Source organism: Geotrypetes seraphini, chromosome 3 (assembly GCF_902459505.1).
Source record: "Geotrypetes seraphini chromosome 3, aGeoSer1.1, whole genome shotgun sequence".
In the NCBI taxonomy this organism is placed as follows: domain Eukaryota; kingdom Metazoa; phylum Chordata; class Amphibia; order Gymnophiona; family Dermophiidae; genus Geotrypetes; species Geotrypetes seraphini.
Genome location: NC_047086.1, coordinates 403,160,234 through 403,179,219, shown reverse-complemented (window position 1 = coordinate 403,179,219; position 18,986 = coordinate 403,160,234). Strand labels below are relative to the sequence as shown.

The following is an 18,986-nucleotide window of genomic DNA, read 5'->3' as shown; positions in this document are numbered from 1 at the left end:
CCCACTACTGTATAAACTTTATCCTCCCCCCGCAACTCTGCAGAAAATCTATGTGTTTCTTTTTCCCCAGATCCCCATGCAATAGCAGACCCCAGTGACACTACAGAAAGTCAAGCAGCCCTCCTTGACCTGCTCTATGCAATACTGTACCATCCCCCCATCTCATCCGCCCCCAGTGATTCTGTGAGTCTGTTCCAGTCAGCGTTGGAACCCAGTGGAATACAATTCCTTCACCTGAAGAACAACAACAACAAAAAAAAAAAAAACACTGCACAAATCGGCACCATCCCTTTAATTAAACATGAGATCAATTTCTCAGAAAGAGCGTAAATGTGTGAGCTGGCAGAAGTGAGGCGGCCAACACTTCCTGTCCGTACAGACGAGCACGGTAGGTGCCCGCTGCACTGAGACTTGATGGCAGGACAGCAACTTTATTTCTCTACCCAGTAACCCAGCAAAATATATTCAGATTGTGCTCCAGCTGTATAAGATAGCACTCGTACGGTATTCTGCCAGTACCGGTGTTCCCAACAGCTCAACAAAAGAAGTGCAGGCACATTCGCCAGCTTCATAAATAAGAGAAGGCGGAGTTCACCTGAATCATGTAACAGTCATACCCTGATCGGAAGATACATCAGGAATGAAAATCTCTGCTTTCCTAATCCATCAAAATCTCCCAAAAACAGCACTAAACGGGACGATGCAGAGAGGGATGCATGAGAACGCTCTTCCGGAGGCTGTTATAGGGGAAACACCCTTCAGGGATTCAAGACAAGGTTGGATAAGTTCCTACTGGAACAGAACATACGCAAGTAAGGCTACTAGACTCAAGTAGGCATGATGGACCACTGGTCTGACCCAGCAGCAGCAAATCTTATGTTCTTATGTCAAAAGGAGCAGATGATAACAGAAATCAGTTTACAAGCTGCAGTGTCCTCACAGTTGGCATCTCTGCCCCACCCTCTACAGTACCTCCTGCTGGAGGAGCTGTGATTTTCTCCCCATATCCAGAGCTCTTGCCCTATTCCTTACGACACCTCCTAGTAAAAGGGGCTGCAACTGCGATGTCCCCCCCCCCCCCCCCAGCACTTTCTTTTAGGAGAGGCTGGGATTTCATGAGCCATGCACTCCCCTGTCAGTACTCCATCAAGTGTATAAAATGTTTGCATTCATCTTTTAAGTACAGACACTTAGAAAATGACTGACAGGGGACAGCTGCGTTTCAAACAATGAGAGGTGCTTTTCTGCAGGGAAAGATGAGGCTAGACCTTCCAGACAATCCGTGGTGTCGTTAAGGTAGATGGAAATATGATGCACCAAAAGTTTCACATCCCTGTGCCCTCTTTCCCCTGATTTTACTAAAAAAGATTTTTCTAAAAAATACTCTCTTTTCGTCCAATTGTGTCCATATAAAAAGAAGTGGGGGGAGGGGTCCATGTTACACTTTCTGCACAGCTCCCTCACTGAGCGACTTCCTGCTGCGTCTCTTCATCCGACTGCGGGCATAAACGCGCAAGAAAAGTGCCAGAAAGACCACAGCCACGCCCAGCCCCCCCACCACAGTAATGGCATGGCCGTAGATGAGGCAGGAGAGGAGAATGGCAAAGGCTTGCCGAAGAGTCATGATGATCGTGAACACAGCGGCACCAAACCTGTTGATGGTGTAAAAGATGAAAAGCTGGCCAAAGGCAGAGCAGACAGAGAGCAGCGCAGCATGCACCGCAAAGTCCGGGTGCTGGGCCATGAAGCGAACCGACTCCAAGAGAGCACCCTGCTCCAGCAGCGAGCCCAAGGTGAAGAGACAGGAGAAAAGGTTCACCCCAAACATCATCTGCACCGAGGACATCTTGTACTTGAAGAGCGAGTCCTGCCAATTGGAGGTGAAGCTGTCAAAGATGATGTAACCCGCTAGGATGAGCAAGCCAGAGAAGGTAGTGACAGTGGAGGGGTGTTTGCCAGCGCTGTTTGAGAGTAAGAACATGCTGACGCCTGCAGAGATGAGCGCAGCTGTAAAGTACTCCCAGTATTCATAAGTCTTGCGTGACACCAGCTTCCCCATAAGCATAACTGGGATGACCTTGGAGGCCTTGGCTAGCACCTGTGTGGGGAAGCTGATGTATTTGAGAGCCTCGTATTGGCACCAGCTACTGAGGATGTTGGAGAGAGAGGCAAAGGAATACTTGTACATGGGGGCACTGTGGCGCGGTTGCTTGATCAACGCACAGTACAGTCCTGCCACTGTGAACGCCAAGATGCGGTTCATGAACACCAGGAACTGCGAATCCTTGAACTTTTCTCCAGGGCTGGAGTCCGTGGCACCATATGTCCTTGTCATCACCCGCTCCTGAAGGACACCCCATGTCAGGTACGAGGCCTACCAGTCACAAGAGAGGTGCAAGAGTTAAGAATTAGTCCACAATCAGGGCATAAAAAGCAGCAAACATACCCAACACAAGACACCCTCAATCCCATCCCACATCTCAACTAAGGATAGCTCACCCTTTCTCAGAAGGTCTGACAATAGTTGCCTATGGTCAAAAGCTTCAAAATCTTCCTGCTCCTCCAATACTCCCACTTTTCCTTCTCCCTCATGAAGCTTTCCAGCTCTCACCTCATCCACAATTTGATTCCCTACCTGTAATCCAGCGGCACAGAAGAGCAGTCTGAGGACCTGTTTGGTGGTGGAAGGGTCCGTTGCCTCATTCTGGACACTTGATGAGGTAGCTTCAGAGTGCAGAGACTTTAATTCACTGCCAAACACACAGGATTTCACCAAGGGGAAGCAGATTCCACTGCCTGGAGAGAGAGATAGGTAGGGTTACTAGACCTCCTTTTATCCGGGTTTTGAAAAGCTTCCAACAAATCGCCATTGGACAGGAGATCATCCGCGCATGCACAGATGCCCTCCTGCCTGACGAAAGCAGGCAGTGGGGGGGTGGGAAGGTGTCTAGGGCTGGGCTGGACTGGGGGCGGGGAGTCTAGGGGGGTCCAGATTTTCCATTTGGAAAATTTGCTAACCCTGGATATGGGACCATTAGCTGGGAAAGAACACACAACCAGACTCTCTCCGGTCCCTTTGGATCATGAGGAGCCAAGACCGCTCTTGCAATTTTGCCTACTTAATATGAATTTCAATGTTTGGAGATGGCTTAAAGTGTCCTTACTGAGCTGGAATACGTGAAGAGGTGCCTATGTAAGGCCTTTCTGGCATATTTGTAACTCAAATTGTATTATCTTTCTTTATTGTGAGCTCTAACCCTGGCTCAGAGAGGAAAGAACAGTATCAAGTCACTCAGAATACAGAATGAACAAGTGACAACAGATCTCAATAGAGAAAAATAACTTAAGAAACCCAAAGTATGAATAAAGCACCAAGAGCTATAAAGAGAATCAAGGTCCGAAGAATAGTTTCAAGTTTATTTAAAAATCTGATTAATCGCCTAACCATAACTTCAAGGCGATGTCCAATACTAAAATTATTTACAATGTATAAGGGAAAATACAATTAGGGGAAGCAACAAAAGGAGGGGTTAGAAGAAATCAGAGATCTTGAGATGGGCTAAAAAACAGGTCTCTAAAATAAAGTGTGGTCTTAACTAAGGGATCTAAAAGCCAAAAGCATGGGGAGCTGAAGAGAGGCTTTAGGAAGGAGATAGGACCCTGGAATATCCAAAATATGAAGAACTGAAGAGAGAGACCTGAGGGAAGGAGACAGGATCCTGAGATTTCTGTATGGATACATCATGAGATGCTGCCTTGACGAAAGCAGGATGCTGGTTAGGTCAGGGGTGGACAACAACCCAGTCGAGTTTCCAAGATCTCCACCATGAATATGCATGAGATTGTACTGCTTCCATTGTATGCAAATAGATCTCCATTGTATGCAAATAGATCAGAAACGATTATCATGCCGCTGTACCAGGCCCTGTTGCACCCTCACCTGGAGTACTCCATACAGCACTGGTCGCTGTACATGAAGAAGGACACGGTACTACTCAAAAGGGTCCAGAGAAGAGCGACTAAGATGGTTAAGGGGTTGGAGGAGCTAGCGTACAGTGAAAGCTTAGAGAAACTGGGCCTCTTCTCCCTCGAACAGAGGAGTTTGAGAGGGGACATGATTGAAACATTCAAGGTACTGAAGGGAATAGACTTAGTAGATCAGGACAGGGTTCACCCTCTCCAAGGTAGGGAGAATGAGAGGGCACTCTCTAAAGTTGAAAGGGGATAGATTCCGTACGAACATAAGAAAATTCTTCTTCACCCAGAGAGTGGTAGAAAACTGGAACGCTCTTCCGGAGTCTGTCATAGGGGAAAACACCCTCCAGGGATTCAAGACAAAGTTAGACAAGTTCCTGCTGAACAAGAACCTGCGCTGGTAGGGCTAATCTCAGTTAGGGTGCTGGTCTTTGACCAGAGGGCCGCCACGGGAGCAGACTGCTGGACAATTCTTATGTTCTTATGGTATTCATGGTAGAAATCTTGAAAATTCAACTGGATTGTGGCCCTTCTGGACTGTGATTGTCCACTCCTGGGTTTGATTATTTATTCTTGATATATCAAAACAACAACTAACTTCAACAAAAAAACAGAAAAGTAGTACAATATGACACAAGAAAGATATATACTCTTAGCAAAGAGGGAAAGGAGGACAAGGAAGGGAAGAGAGCATAAAATAGCACCCACATTCACAGTCAGGATCCCGATGTCAAGCCACTAACTGAAACAAATGGGCATTCAATAAGGATTTAAATCTTATGAACGATTCCTCCCAGCACAAAGTATGCAGGAAGTTACTCCACCAAAATGGTGCCAAGAAGCAAAATGCTGTAAGCCTTGTAGTAGAGAATGACCCGGGAACAAACTTTTCCCATTTCCCGTCCCGCCCCGGCAAGTTCTTTTCCTGCTCCTGTCCCATTCCTGCAAGCTCCATCCTCATCTGCACAAGCCTCAAACACTTTAAAATCATAAGTGTTCAAGACTTGTGCGGTTAAGGCAGAGCTTACAGGAATGAGGCAGGGACAGCGACAGGGAAATTAAGTTCCTGCAGGGACGGGAAAAGATTTGTCCCCGTGTCAATCTCTACCTTGTAGCTTCAAGTCTGGACATAGCAGGGGAGGGGGTAATGATCATGCAGTGAGCATAGTATATGAACAAGATATTGTAAAAAAAAAAAAGTCAAGTAGTTAGAAGGATCACACAGTATTTTAAGCTGAACTCGAAACGACATTGGCAGCAAGAGTAGGTGAAGCAAAAAGAGTACACGTATGATTGAATTTACAAGAGCAGCATACATCCTGTTGTGTTCTGTTAAGCCTGTAAGCGCTTTAAGAGAGATGCAGGAATAGCAGTACAAATGACATTGCAGTAATCCAATCTCGAGATAAGGAACACGTGATGCAGGGCATGCATAGTCTTGGCACCAAAATATCCATGAATTGTATACAACTGCAGCCCCCAAACAAAACTGGAGATATGGGGCACGAAGGGCAATTCAGAATCTATGGTCGCACTCAAATATTTAAAAGAAGTAACCAGTGTAATAGAGGAATTAAAACAGAAATGGAGGACGCCAAAAGGTACACCAACCCACTAGTAAGCCAACATACTGATTATGCGGTCCTGGAGCCAGACAACATGGCAGTGGAGAAAGGACAGGGGTCAGTCAGCGAGAATAGAAATAAAGATTATAACTGAAACCTCTATAATCCTTTCTAGAAGGCTCAAAAATACATTAAACAAGATGAGGGAAAGACAGGGACTCCACAAGAAAATGAGTGAGGAGAAGAGGACAGAGGTTTCCATCATGAGAAGCTGATTAGATAGCTTAGGGAAGCAACATGAACCGTGAGATAGCCAAGGTATAAATGCATAGGAGAAGATGAAGAGAGAATGGATCCTAAGACTTGCAAAGTATGTTCCGTTATCCAGTTTTCTGGAGTAGTTGCCCTGAGCGACACTGGGCCACTTGGTCAGAACCACAAAGTAAACGCAACCATGTAAGTTTTGGGATTTTTATTCCATTCATTTTCTAATTAGAGATCATCTGTCTTCCTCCCAGGCCTTTTTGAATTCCACCACCATTTTTGTCTCCGCCACCTCCCTCAGGAGAGCATTCCAGGGTCCTCATCAATGTTAAGATGCAATATGTTCTAGAGCAATGTTTTCAACCCAGTCCTCAAGGGCCACCTCGCCAGTCAGGTTTTCAAGATATCCACAATGAATATGCATGAGAGAGATTTCAATGTGCCGCCTTCTTAGTATGCAAATCTCTTTCATGCCTCAAATATCTGCTAATAATAATAAGCTTTTGATGATATTGACAGGAGTTGCCATTCAACAAATAACGTATAACTGGAAAGATTGCACAAGGTTGAATTATTGTTTCTGGTGGAATTCAGTATGTCATGTGTTTAAAATGGAAAGAGCGTTGGCAGTTCAAAAAGGTTACTATAATAAATTTAAGGATGTGTGGGGGCCATTTTTAAATTATTATAATGAATAATCTACACTTTTCCCAATTTTAATTCTTACATGTGGATCGGGGAGGTTGGATTTCTATTAATAATATATATGAATGATAAGATATTATATTCATGTGGTATATTTTTTGTTGTATATGGATGTGGGAGGGGGTGAGGGTTATATCTTTTTGTTGTATGATATGGTAGATTTTCAAGTGATATTGTATTCTAATTGTTTGATATTTACTGTATACTTGTGAATTATAAAATGAATAAAGAAATTAATAAAAAAGAATATCCAAAGTATGAATGTATCATGAGCAGCTGAAAAGAAGCGTTAGGGAAGGACCGTGAGATATCCAAAGTAGAAATATAAGTGAGGAACCAAAGAGAGACCTTAGAGAAGGAGACAGCATACTTGAATACGCAAGCATGATTACATTGTGAGGAGCTGAAGAGAGACCTCAGGGGAGGAGATCGTAGCCTCCTTCATGACGCAGTCTTAGAAGCTGAAAATTGGCCAGACTAATAGTCCAAGGGTCATGCTAATACACTGCAGGAGGAACTGGTGTTAATGCCCAGTGCTGGCTTCAGCTTAGTGGAGGCAGGTAGGGGTCACAGTTATCAGGCAAGAATGGATCCCAACAACTAAATGATAGTGAAACTCTGAGACCAAACCCGGTGCACAGACAAGATTTCCAATTTTGCCAGCTGTGTCCAAGAAATAGAGGGGGAATGGTGAGGAAAACCATCAGGCAGTTATAAATGAGGGTCCATTGTCAGAGGGATAGGCTCCAATTACGCTCGAAGTAAAAAGGGGCAATATACCAGAGAAATGTAAAATAATCTGAAAATTGATCTACTACTTCTATTATTATTTCTAGAACGCTATCAGACATACGAAACACTGTACAGAGTTTTCATTCTAAGCCAATTCGGGGTATACACACCCTGCCATATCACGCTTTCATAAACTACAAAGCTCGCAAAAAGAGGACGATAGGCTAAAATATCTGGAAAATTTAAGAGAAGCAAAGTTGCAAATGGAAGAAAAAATAGTCACGATCTTTTTTTTAATGTGTTAGTGATAACAGGAAGTGCCAAAGTTGCATTGTGAGAGTCAAAGGTGAAGGGGGAAATATGTAGAAGGTGATAAAGATAAGGATGAATTGCTTAACAAATACTTCTGTTCTGGGTTCACACCTGAAGCGCTGGGAGTGAGACCACAAGACAAACGCAAGTAGAGAGGGAGGTGTGTTAGACTCGGATCGATTTTCAAAGGAATGTGTTTGTGAGGAGCCAGCTAAACTAAAAGTGGACAAAGCAATGAGGCCGGAGGGTGTACATTCGAGGGTACTGAAGGAACTTAGGGCAGTTCTGGTGGCTCCACTGGCTGACCTTTTCAATGCTTTAGAGTAGGGAGTGGTCCTGGTGATTTACACCTAGTTACTTGATTGTTCCCTGAAGAAGACGTTCCAGATTGCCGAAACTGGGATCTGTGTTGGGACCTCAGTAATAAAGATTTATTTCCAAGTAATCATACTGGGACTTTATGTGACTTTCTTAATTTGGCTTCTATGAAAATAAATGAAACTGCTTGTTGAATCAGACATCTCGCTTGCCACCTTTTTGGGTTGTTATTTATCTCCCTTCTGTTTGGTCATTTTCCTCTAAAACAACTTCCTTCCTTTCTTTCCCATCAAGCACCAATAGATTCTACTACTCCCAAACATAACTGAATACAACCCCCTCACCCTCCAACCAACAAACTAAACCCTCACCACATACATACACCTCCTGCAACAACAATCTAAAAGACAGTGAACCACCTAACAACCCAGCATGAATGCTGACTCTTTATCATCCCCCCACCTCAAAACAGCTGATGTCACTAGCTGGCTTCAAGATGACCATCTTGTATGAAAACTGCCAAAATGCTAACCAGCTGGGTTATTCGCAGGCAATACCACCTTTCTCCTGTCCTCGAGCTGTTCACTAAACTAATGCAGCAAGTCCATTCCTTTAAGTATTTCGGAATATTCAATGATCAGCCTCTCTCATTTGAACCACATGTCATTCAACACGGTTTCTGGCCATTTTGTCAATTCTGTTCCATCTGCTCAGGTTTTTCTTCTCCATTCACATCCTGACTGTTGGTAATCCCATCGCACACGATGTTATCAACACAAGCTATCCTTCATGTTTAGCTTAACAGACTCAGGATTCCCTATCCCTACTTCATCTTGATTCTTCCAGGCACTCTGCATTCTTTTGCTTGACTCCAACACTTTGGAACACGCTTCCACTTGAGTCATCCCATACCAAATTCAGGTCTGCCTTGAAGACACATCTGTTTACCCAAGCCTTTGGTGTCTCTTAGTCCTCATGGTAGCTCCTGCTTCAGGTATGCTTGCCTATCTCCCTACTTTCTGCTGTTGTATCTCATTGCAGAGTTCGTTTCTTACATCTTACATTTACTATTGTAAACCTCTCCTGTATGAAAAGCACAACATTTAAATCATAACGTACATAAACATCCTACTTGCACCTCAACACCCTATGTTTACCTATCGTTGAGTAGACATACCAGTCTCATTTTTTTTCTTGTTGAAACAATTTTTATTCCATATTAACCCATTACAGACTTTCTGCAGGCAATATATGTTGGTCATCCATTTTTGAACATAAGAAGATATTTATAAAACTCTATGCCTCAGAATCATAACTTGATGAACAAGTAAAACATGAAAAACTTTAGGCAATGATAAAGAACTATGCAAGAGAAAATATGCAACAAACAAGACTAGTCCAGAGGTCAAACGTGAGTCCTATCTCCATTTCTGAGTCTGTGTCATAATGTTACTGCTCTTCTAGAGAAACACGTGTTGCCATACCCTTTTAGTTAACATCCACCTACCCGAAAAGACCTGCAAAGAGGCTGGATTCATACTAAATAAAGTAAAAATTACTCTACCACCATACCCAAAGGACTTTCGCCTGCTTCAATCTGAATGAGGAGACTTGATTCTTATACCCCGTCTCTCTTTTTTTTTTCACATCCTGCTTTCACCCATATCTGGGTATAAACTCCCTGCCTCATCACAACTCTTACACCCTATTCTTGCCTATTTCTGGGTAAAAACGCCCTTATCAATCACACCCTTATACTGGGCTTTGTCTCATCATACCCTTGACTTTGGGCCTATGCACACTGCTTCTTGATAACCCTACAGCCCCCTCTCTCCATCTATGGGGGTTCATAGTCTTAAGCGCGCGAGACAGATGCACGCCGACAATTCAGGGCAGGACTTCATGGCACTGAAGAAAAACCTTATTTTAAAAGGCTCCGATGGGGGTGTGTGAAGGGGGGAACCCCCCACTTTACTTAATAGTGAACACGCTGGCGTTGGGGGGATTTGGGGGGGTTGTAACCTCACATAATACTGTAAACTCAACTTTTTCTCTATTTTTTAGGGAAAAAGTTAAGTTTTCAGTATAATATGGGGGGTTACACCCCCCACACACCCCCAACGCCAGCACGATTCCTATTAAGTAGAGTGGGGGGGGTTCCCCCCCACCCACCCCCCATCGGAGCCCTTTAAAAGAAAGTTTTCCTTCTGTGCCATGATGTCCTGCGCTGAATTGTCGGCGCGCGTCTGTCTTGCGTGCTTAAGACCCGTCACTTTCCATGGGTATATAAACCCTGCCTCTTCACACTCCTACACTCCGCTCTGACTTGTCTCCAGGTATACACACCCTCCTCATTACATCTTCATTTGTTTTCTTTCACTTATACACATTCTGCCTTGGTAGGCCTGGCCAAACCATTTGGCAAGTCTGGGCAGCTGCTTAGACTAGGAAACAGCAGTTACAGTTAACGCAAAGTTAATGGTCTGTAAGCCACACAAATTCAAAAGAACTATCAGCCTGTATTTTTTTATACACTTGGAATTTCCCTCATACACTAAATCGAATTTTAACCTTTAAATGTATGACATCCAGGATTGTTCTGAGAGGTGACATTACGATGGTCATGACTCTTCAGTCTATTGGAATTTCAGGTTGCTAAGGACAGAATCACACACAAGACAGCTTTATTAACTTTCAAAATACTAACAGCTAAAGCACCAATATTTCTAGAAAGATATCTAGCTCCATATACTCCCATATGAACCTTAAGATCAGGAGACAAAAATCTTCTTTCTATTCTGTCTTTGAGAATCATATATATACTCGTTACCAGTTTATATTAGAGAAGAAAGGATCCTTAATAGATTCAAAGGAACACTAAAATATTGGCTCTATAAAGATGCATTTGAAACTTTCACAAGGCTAGCTTATTCTTAATGGATAAAGCTATCCCTTCCCTTTCTGTTTTTACCTTTTTTGTCCTTTTCTTTAATTAATTAATTTATAGTTCTACCCGTTTTCCCTTTGTACTTGTCTGTTTTCTCCATGGCTTAATGTAATGAATGTAGTCGGTTTCCTTATTTTTTTATATTGTACATCGCTTTGAAGTATGAAATTGCGATTTACCGTATTTTCGCGGATATAACGCGCGCGTTATATGTGATTTTACGTACCGCGCATACCCCTCGCGCGTTATATGCCTGAGCGCGGTATAGAAAAGTTTTTGTACATATCATCGTGATTTCTGCGCGCTATACCCCTGTGCGCGTTTTACAATGGTGCGCGTTATATCCGCGAAAATACGGTAATCAAAATTTTTATTAAACTTGAAATTTAAACTTGACCTTGAAGTTAATAAGATGGGTTTTTGTTTGGGGGGGGGAGTGCTAGGCATAGGGAACCTAATATCCCTGTACCGGCCCTGTGCCTTTCCCCACTCATTTTGGGAGTACTTACCGCCCTCTTCTCACGTCTTCATATTCTGCTTTTCCCCATTCTTTATCACTTTCCTACACTTCCCCTTTCATCAGGTCTACAACACGTCTTGCCTGGCCTTCTCACAATATGCCCTGCCTACTCTTCGCATTCTCACCTGTTTCCAGGTAGTTTCTGCGTTTGAAGTACTGGATGAGCAGGAATCCTGGTATCGCTATGGTGGCATAACCAGCAATGTTATAGAAGAAGCGTAAGAGCCAGAAATCAGTCCACGAGTCGTGTACAAGAGCGGGAATTCCAGCATCGGTGGAGGCAGCCGGAACCATCAGAGCCAGAAGCAGATGGAAGCTGCAGAGGAAGAAAAGAGAAACTGAGCAGACACAATGACTCCCTGCCTTCCAAACAAAAGCATTCACAGGTCCAAGGCAGGAATCGTATTGACCCTTGTTGCCCTCGGTCTCTAATACAACACTCTAAACACACCAAATGCAAGCCCAAAATATTTTTCTGGAACTTGATTATTTTTTATTTTGTTCAGTTTCAGCTTTACCTGTTGCTTTCAGTTCTCCCTACCTAACTCTGCTTCCTTTTCTTCTCTCTGGCTTCTTTTGCACTCGCTCTCTCTACAATGGACCAGTAGCAGCAACTCCTGTCAAATTCTGGACGATCAGGCACCAAGCCCAAATCCAAGGAGCTGAGGTGACCTGGATTTTTTCCAGCTCTGCCTATGTATTAGATGAGGTCTCAAACCTATCCCCGATGAGAACGCCGAGACTCACCACAACTCACTGTACCCATGGAATCTAAGGCAGGGATTTGAGCTGAAGGAGACTGACAAAGTAACCATATAAAACTATAGGGCTGGGCTACTGAGGGCGGGAAGTCTGTTCTCCCAGGGTGGTTGCGACCGTGAGTCAGTTGGCATTCTGTTTGGGTTGCTTCGCCAGTGGGAGTTACCTATGGGATATTTTGTCCCATTCGGATGGTACGGATAGCACCACATGGGTTTTGGGGTTGGTTGTTGCTCTTCCTGTGTGGGTCTCTTATATATAGGGTTAGCACGGCTTTGGGTAAGGGATCTTTTGGGGTTGATCAGTCGTTTTTGTATGCAAAAATGAACACTTCTTTGTACCTCTTTCTTGCCAATGATGTGTCATTCTCTGTTTTGTGTTCTCAATAAATACATTTAAACCTAAAACTAAAGGGCCCTGAGAACAATGAATGCAGCACCACAAGCAAAGGCATCCTGAGGTGCAGGACCCACAGCTAGGAACGGAGCACAGATCTGCTAACACCCACATGCTCTGCTGGGATGCTCCAATGAGACGTCAGACAGCAGCAGATGGGAAAAATAAGTAGCTGTAGAATCTCTCAGTAGACCCAAAGAGCCCTTTACGATCTGGGTAGGGAACGAGGCTGAAAAAGGCGAGTCTCTCACAGCAAAGGAGTCTGGCAGTTACATCAGCTGCTGCTCCATATCCTGGATCCGGCAAGAGCTCAACAGCACACATTTCACTGTTTATAGGGAGAAACTACTCAGATCATTGTCTCAGGACAGCCCGAGGGGGTGGGTGGGATCATTAAGGCTCTGTTCCGCCTGCTCACTTAACTGCCCCAGCTGAGGAGCTCCTCCAAAGGTGGCCAGAACTCTCTTCAATCAAGCGTAGCCATTCTTAAGGCACTGAGATGTCAGCATCTGTGCCTTAGGGACATCGCTGTTCTTTGGGCCACCTTCAGAGGAATTCATCAGCTGACAAGAGCTTGAGGGTTTTTATCAGCTAGAGTATTTATATTTTACTAGTATTTTAGCTCGTTACATTAACGGGTACTAAAGTAAATGTCTATTTTGGATTTTTCTTTTTCTTTGTCTCTTTCTCCTTGGACGCTGTCTGTCTGTTCTGTCTTTGCTTACACGAATGCTATTAAAACGTTTTCTTTATATTTTATTGGACATACCATCCTTCTTAAAGTCAAATCAAGGCAGCTCACAGTGTTTAGAAACCTTTCTATTGCATTTTGGGTTGACACTATAAGGTAGCATACTAGGCCATACTTTGTTTTATTACTATTTCTCCTGTTTGACTTCCTCTTGCTGCATTCTGCCTTGAGTAAATCCCTTCAAAAAGGTGCCACATCATTCCTAACAAATAACTATTTCTTTGGCCTCTGCCTCCTCTTACTCTTTTCCCCCCCTCATCTGCTCTCTGCCCACCCGATCTTTCTGTCATTCTGTCAGTCCCTTTTCTCTGTACCTGTCTGCTCCTCTCCATTTGCAGGAAGGAAACACAAAGAGATAAAGAGTCATTAAATGGATGCGAGACCCCTGAGTAGGCTCTCGGCAAAGGAGCAGCCTGTTAAAAGTGCCCCAAATCACTCTGCATAGACAACTCTTCCTTTGGCCTCAGAATTTCCCCCCCAAGTTCTCAGGTCAGGGCTTCCACCAGGCATGGCCATCTATCAACAGTGAGAAGCAGCTCTCCTCTGCCAAAGCATCCTTCAGAGGTCAGAGGGGTTTTAAGGTGCCAGCCTCAAATCACAAGAAGGCTGACATCCTGGCAGAACAGACCGCACCCTGAGAAGCCTTGTGAAGACAAAAAAAAAGAGGACAAATGACCCCACCCTTGGCCTTGCTCACTCCCTGCCCCTGCCTCCCACTTATTGAATGATGATACCCAAATTACAAGATAGATATAGGTTAGGAGGAGGAGATAGATTGTGGTATATGCAAATTTTTCATTCTATAAAGAGATTATTGGGGTTGTATCCTGTGTGAATACAGGTACTAAAAGCAGAGGCCAAAAGACGATACAAGCCATCCTGTCTCAGAGACGAAAAGTAGAGCCACATCTGAAGGCGGAAGAAGACCTCAAACAAATATTTGCTACTTAGAACAATGGCAAATGTCAAAGGAATCTCTACGGTTGAAATGCCAATAATGAATAAAAGGCTAGCTAAGCAAATTAAAAACCTTGGAACGTATATATGCTGCAAGAGTATGAGTCCAGATGTGACCAAATATACCAAGACAGCAGTACTCTCCCCGAAGGAAAAGCACCAAGATTGCTGGAGCTCCAGAAGATAATCTAGAGCTGTGAAAGCACCTAAAGAAGGCCTTCTAAAAGAGACTTCCGATATTAAGGCCTCTGTTTTAGTTGAAGTTAACGGAACTTACTGAGCCTTCTGTTCTAAACCATGCTTGACCCAAGACCCCGCCAAATCACTGCAAGAGGCAGGCTTCCAAAACGGATTTGCAACAAGAGTCGATATCATGTGAATTAAAATAAGATTTTCTTCTTCCAAGATTTACCAAGTTAGCTAATACAGGGCATCATATATATGCCTGGTACCTCCAGCTGTGATTCATTTTGAAGTAATAGACTGAGATGTTTTTCCTTACCTGATTGCATGATTGTATTGGATTTTACGTATGCGTTCTCTTTACCACTTTCAATAAAAATTCATAAAAAATAAAAAAAAGAACTCTACAGGACGGTGGCAAGATTTTGGGAGAGATTCTGATGCATTAACTTCAAAACCACTGAGATCCACCTCCAACACCCAAAGACTCGTGTCTGGCTGATATATTTTATCAATGATCTGCATACAAAATGTTCACTCGGTTAAAATCATGAAATCTTAAATCCACTTTTAGTTATAGAAGTGTGAATGCTAGGATAGGGTGTGAAAGCCTTAACTGCATCTTGGCAGGAAAATGTGAATATACTGTACATTCTAAGCTTTGAAATCTGTCCCAGGGTTAGTAAACATAAATGAATGGTTTGTGAGGATAGGACTTAAATGGTTCCCGGGAGGGGAGGAGAAATGGAGGTTTCCTGAGTGAAGGGCAGAAATCTGAAAGAACACATCTAAGGATGTAAACATGTTACAAAATTGGGATATTACCACTGCTACACAGCACTTTACAGGCATGGAGAAAAGATTGTAAGCTCCTCAGAGAAGGTACTATCTAGTCCAGTGTTTCCCAAGTTGGTTCTTGCCAGTCAGGATATCCACAATGAATATGCATGAAATTGATTTGCATACACTGCCCCCATCATATGCAAATCTCTTTCATGTTTAGTCACTGTGGATATCCTGAAAACCTGACTGGCAATGAGGCACTCAAGGACCAACTTGGGAAACACTGGTCTGGTCAACAGATGGATACTGAAGGACAGAGGAACAGCAAGAATAGCAATGGATCCCAGCCAAGTCTTAGCTTAAGAAGCCCTTGGAAACAATACTATCTGACAAAATCCAATAAAGAAAGTCAGAGGACTGTCACCTGGAATATGAATGAAATGAAGAGCCCTCAAAGCGCACAAAAACACCGAATCAATGCGAGAAGAGAGGTGGTGTCATAGACCTCAATCTCAGAAATATTTATGGGTCCAGAATAGCCCGTTAACTCTTTCCAAAAATACTAGGACTAAGGGGCATTCAATGAATCTAATAAGTAGTTAATATAATACAAACTTGAAAAAATATTTCTTCACTCAACGTGTAATTAAACTCTGAAATTCACTACCAGATAATGTGGTAAAAGAAGTTAGCTTAGCAGGATTTTTAAAAGGTCTGGATAATTTCCTAAAAGAAAAGTCTATAAAACATCAAGATATACTTGGGAAATCCAATGCTTATTTCTAAGGTGAGCAGTATATTTGTTTTGCTCTTTTGAGATCTTGCCAGGTACTTGTGATCTGAATTGGCCACAACTGGAAACAGGATACTGGACTGTGTCCCATTATGGCAATTTGTATGTTCAGCGTACCTGACTTTAAGAATAAATGGGACACCTACGTAGGATCACTACGAAGATCAAGTTAAAGAATGGGGTCATTAGCACACAGACTAAATTGGGTGGGTCAGTAGAGTGGGCAGACTTGATGGGCTGTAGCCCTTTTCTGCCGTCATCTTTCTATGTTTCTATGATTACAGCAATTTGGGGGCTGGTTCTTAACCTATATACAATATATTTGCTTTCTTATTCATTGCCGTGCACTCTTGCAGGAGTGGTAGAAAATTTAAGATACAAACAAATAAATGTGTTTGGAGATTTACCGTACATGGATTTGTTTCCACTATGGTCCCAATTCAGACTTTATCAGGCCCCTGAGAAACTGGTTTGGGATACTGAGTTTGAATGATATATGAAGGTTGCGCCACCTGGTTCAAATTGCCCCAAAAGAAGCCTGGGAGACTCTAGAACAGGAGTTTTCAAGTGAAGAGCCCCATCCACTGGAACTTAGCTCGCAGAATATAAAGTTAGTGAAATATGCCATTTCAAAAGCACTGAGAAGATGGGGGGGGGAGGGGGAGCCTCCTACTCAGATCTAGCCCTTCTGGTGATTTCAAATACTGGGAGAGAGGAAGGTTTCTTAGAGAAATCAGTAATAGCATCTGCAGGAAGCAAGTAACCCTGGCACAAAACTGGATCCCTAACCCAGAGGCGATTTAGGGCTAGATTCACTAAGTTCAACAATCGTGTCCCGACCAGTTTGCGAGCCTTCTCCGACCCCGACCCGATTCACTAACCTTCTGCCCGATCTGATCCACATGCAAATGAGGGGAAATGGCATGCATTAAGTAGGAAGGCAGCAATTCACTAAACAGAAGATGGAACACCGATTGGGCTTGCTGGGACCAGTCGCTCCCATCCTTGCCGACAGTCCTGTTCTTTGCCACCCTGAAATCCCAGCCCTGAAATCCCAGCATCAAAAATAAAACCATCAAAATAAAACGTCTCGCGTGTGCAAAAAGCACCCTGCTCTCTGCCGTAGTATGGCTGCAAAGCGTGTTCTGTTTCATTCTGCCTGCATGATTTCCTTTTGGGACCTGTCTATACCTTACTTTGACCTTGCTTGCTTGCTTGTTTTGACCTTGCGAGGCAAAGTGGATAGTCTGCGCATGCATCTGGATCGCTCTGCAGCGATCTGTGGGGTCAGTGTGGGGCGTGCCTCTGATCAAATAATTTGCATGACTGTTTAGTGAATTGGTTGCCCGGTAAGACTCAGCCACGGATCACCCAACAATGGCGAGCTTAGTGAATCTAGGCCTTAGGCATGCCAGCAAGGGACTGGCCCAAGCTTAAGAGTGCTGAAAGCCTGTCTCATCTGTCCACCCCTTCCAGTGGGGGAAGCCTGTTGCTTCCCTCCACTTCTTTGCTCAACAATAGTTCCTGGAACACATTGCCAGAGGTTGTGGTAAGAGCGGAAAGCGTAGCTGGTTTTAAGAAGGGTTTGGACAATTTCCTGGAGGAAAAGTCATTAGTCTGTTATTGAGAAAGACATGGGGGAAGCCACTGCTTGCCCTGGATCGGTAGCAAGGAATATTGCTACTCCTTGGGTTTTGGCAAGGCACTTGTGACCTGGATTGGCCACCATGAGAATGGGCCTCTGGGCTTGATGGGCCATTGGTCTGACCCAGTAAGGCTATTCTTATGTTCACAAGTGGTTTTGCAGAAGCCATGGAGGAAAACAGGCTTCTACCATTATGTTCTGTATTTTCTAAGAACTGGGACTGGAGCTGGGGCTACAGCTGGCGGGCTGGAACTAGGACTGAGGTTAGGGATGGCAGGGTGCTAATCCTGGCAGAACAGGAGAAAAGGGCTAATGCTAGCAGATGCTAAGGGGTGAGAAGAGGAGGGGAAGATGATAGATACTATTCAGGTGAGAATCAAGAGAAGACGCAGGGGTTAGATGAAGAAGGAAGGATGGAATAATAGATGCTGATTTAAAGAGAAGGAAAGGCAGGGTCAATGAATACTGAAGAAGGAAGTGGATAGGTACATGCTTGTCAAGGGAAGAAAGAGGCATGAGGGCAGACATCGGGGACATGATAATGTTGGAGAGCATGGGCTCATACTTATGGAAAGATTGGCATTAGGAAAAAGACACAGACGGGCTGTGTAAGTGGGAATTAGGAAGACTGAAGAGTAGAGAATCAGAAATTAGGTGAGGAATAGTGCGGACTATGAAATTAGGCAGGGATTAGGATAATAAGTGACTGGATGAATGGTAGAAGTAGGACCAAGTTACAGAAAGACAATGAGGCAGAAAGGTTGGGAGGCAGCTGAAAGGGACAGAGGGCCTAGAGAGGCTGAGAGACAAAAGGAAGAGGACAAGTCTTTGAAGGAGGTGAGAGGGTGAAAATAGGGAAAAGGGATGAGTATAGAGGAAGATTGATGAAGCTAGGGAGGGGGTGAGTACATAGAGTAGAAATGGGGACTAGAAAGTGGGTGAAAGAAAGAGAATAGGAGGCTGATGAAGGAATGCAACAGAGGTGGAGAATGGGAGGACTATGAAATGGAAAGTTGGTAGGTAGCTGAAAGGTGAAAAGATGAAGGCTAAAGACAGGAGAGAAAATGAATGTAAAAACATGAGAAAATGGAGTAAAAAAGATGAAACAGAAGAATCTATTAGACAAATATAGGAGAGGAAGGAAAGAAGACAGGGAAAGTGAAGAAATAGCAAATGGAAAGGAGATCCTGGTAAAGGACTAAGAAGAAACCAACAAAAGGAAGTTGTAAATAGAGACCAGGACCAAGCCAAATAAAATGGACATAAGAATAGTCATACTGGGTCAGACCAATGGTCCATCTAACCCAGTATCCTGTTTCCACAGTGGCTCGCTTGCTTCGGTCTACTGAGCACTTTGGCTTGTCTGTCCCATCTGTGTGGG

General features: G+C 43.7%; 1 protein-coding gene across 4 annotated transcripts in view; it reads right to left on the bottom strand.

Moving 5' to 3' along the window:
- Nucleotides 1-275: 275 nt before the first annotated feature.
- The window catches only part of SLC35B2 (solute carrier family 35 member B2), a 47,338-nt gene continuing 28,627 nt past the window's right edge, over nt 276-18,986 (bottom strand). For all 4 annotated transcript variants that reach the window (XM_033939806.1, XM_033939807.1, XM_033939808.1 and 1 more), the window contains exons 2-4: nt 11,464-11,654; nt 2,636-2,796; nt 276-2,374 (exon numbers count right to left, since the gene is read on the bottom strand). In XM_033939806.1, coding sequence (XP_033795697.1) covers nt 1,439-2,374; nt 2,636-2,796; nt 11,464-11,654 — 1,288 coding nt within the window. In that variant the 3' untranslated portion in view covers nt 276-1,438. The remainder of the gene's footprint in view (nt 2,375-2,635; nt 2,797-11,463; nt 11,655-18,986) is intronic.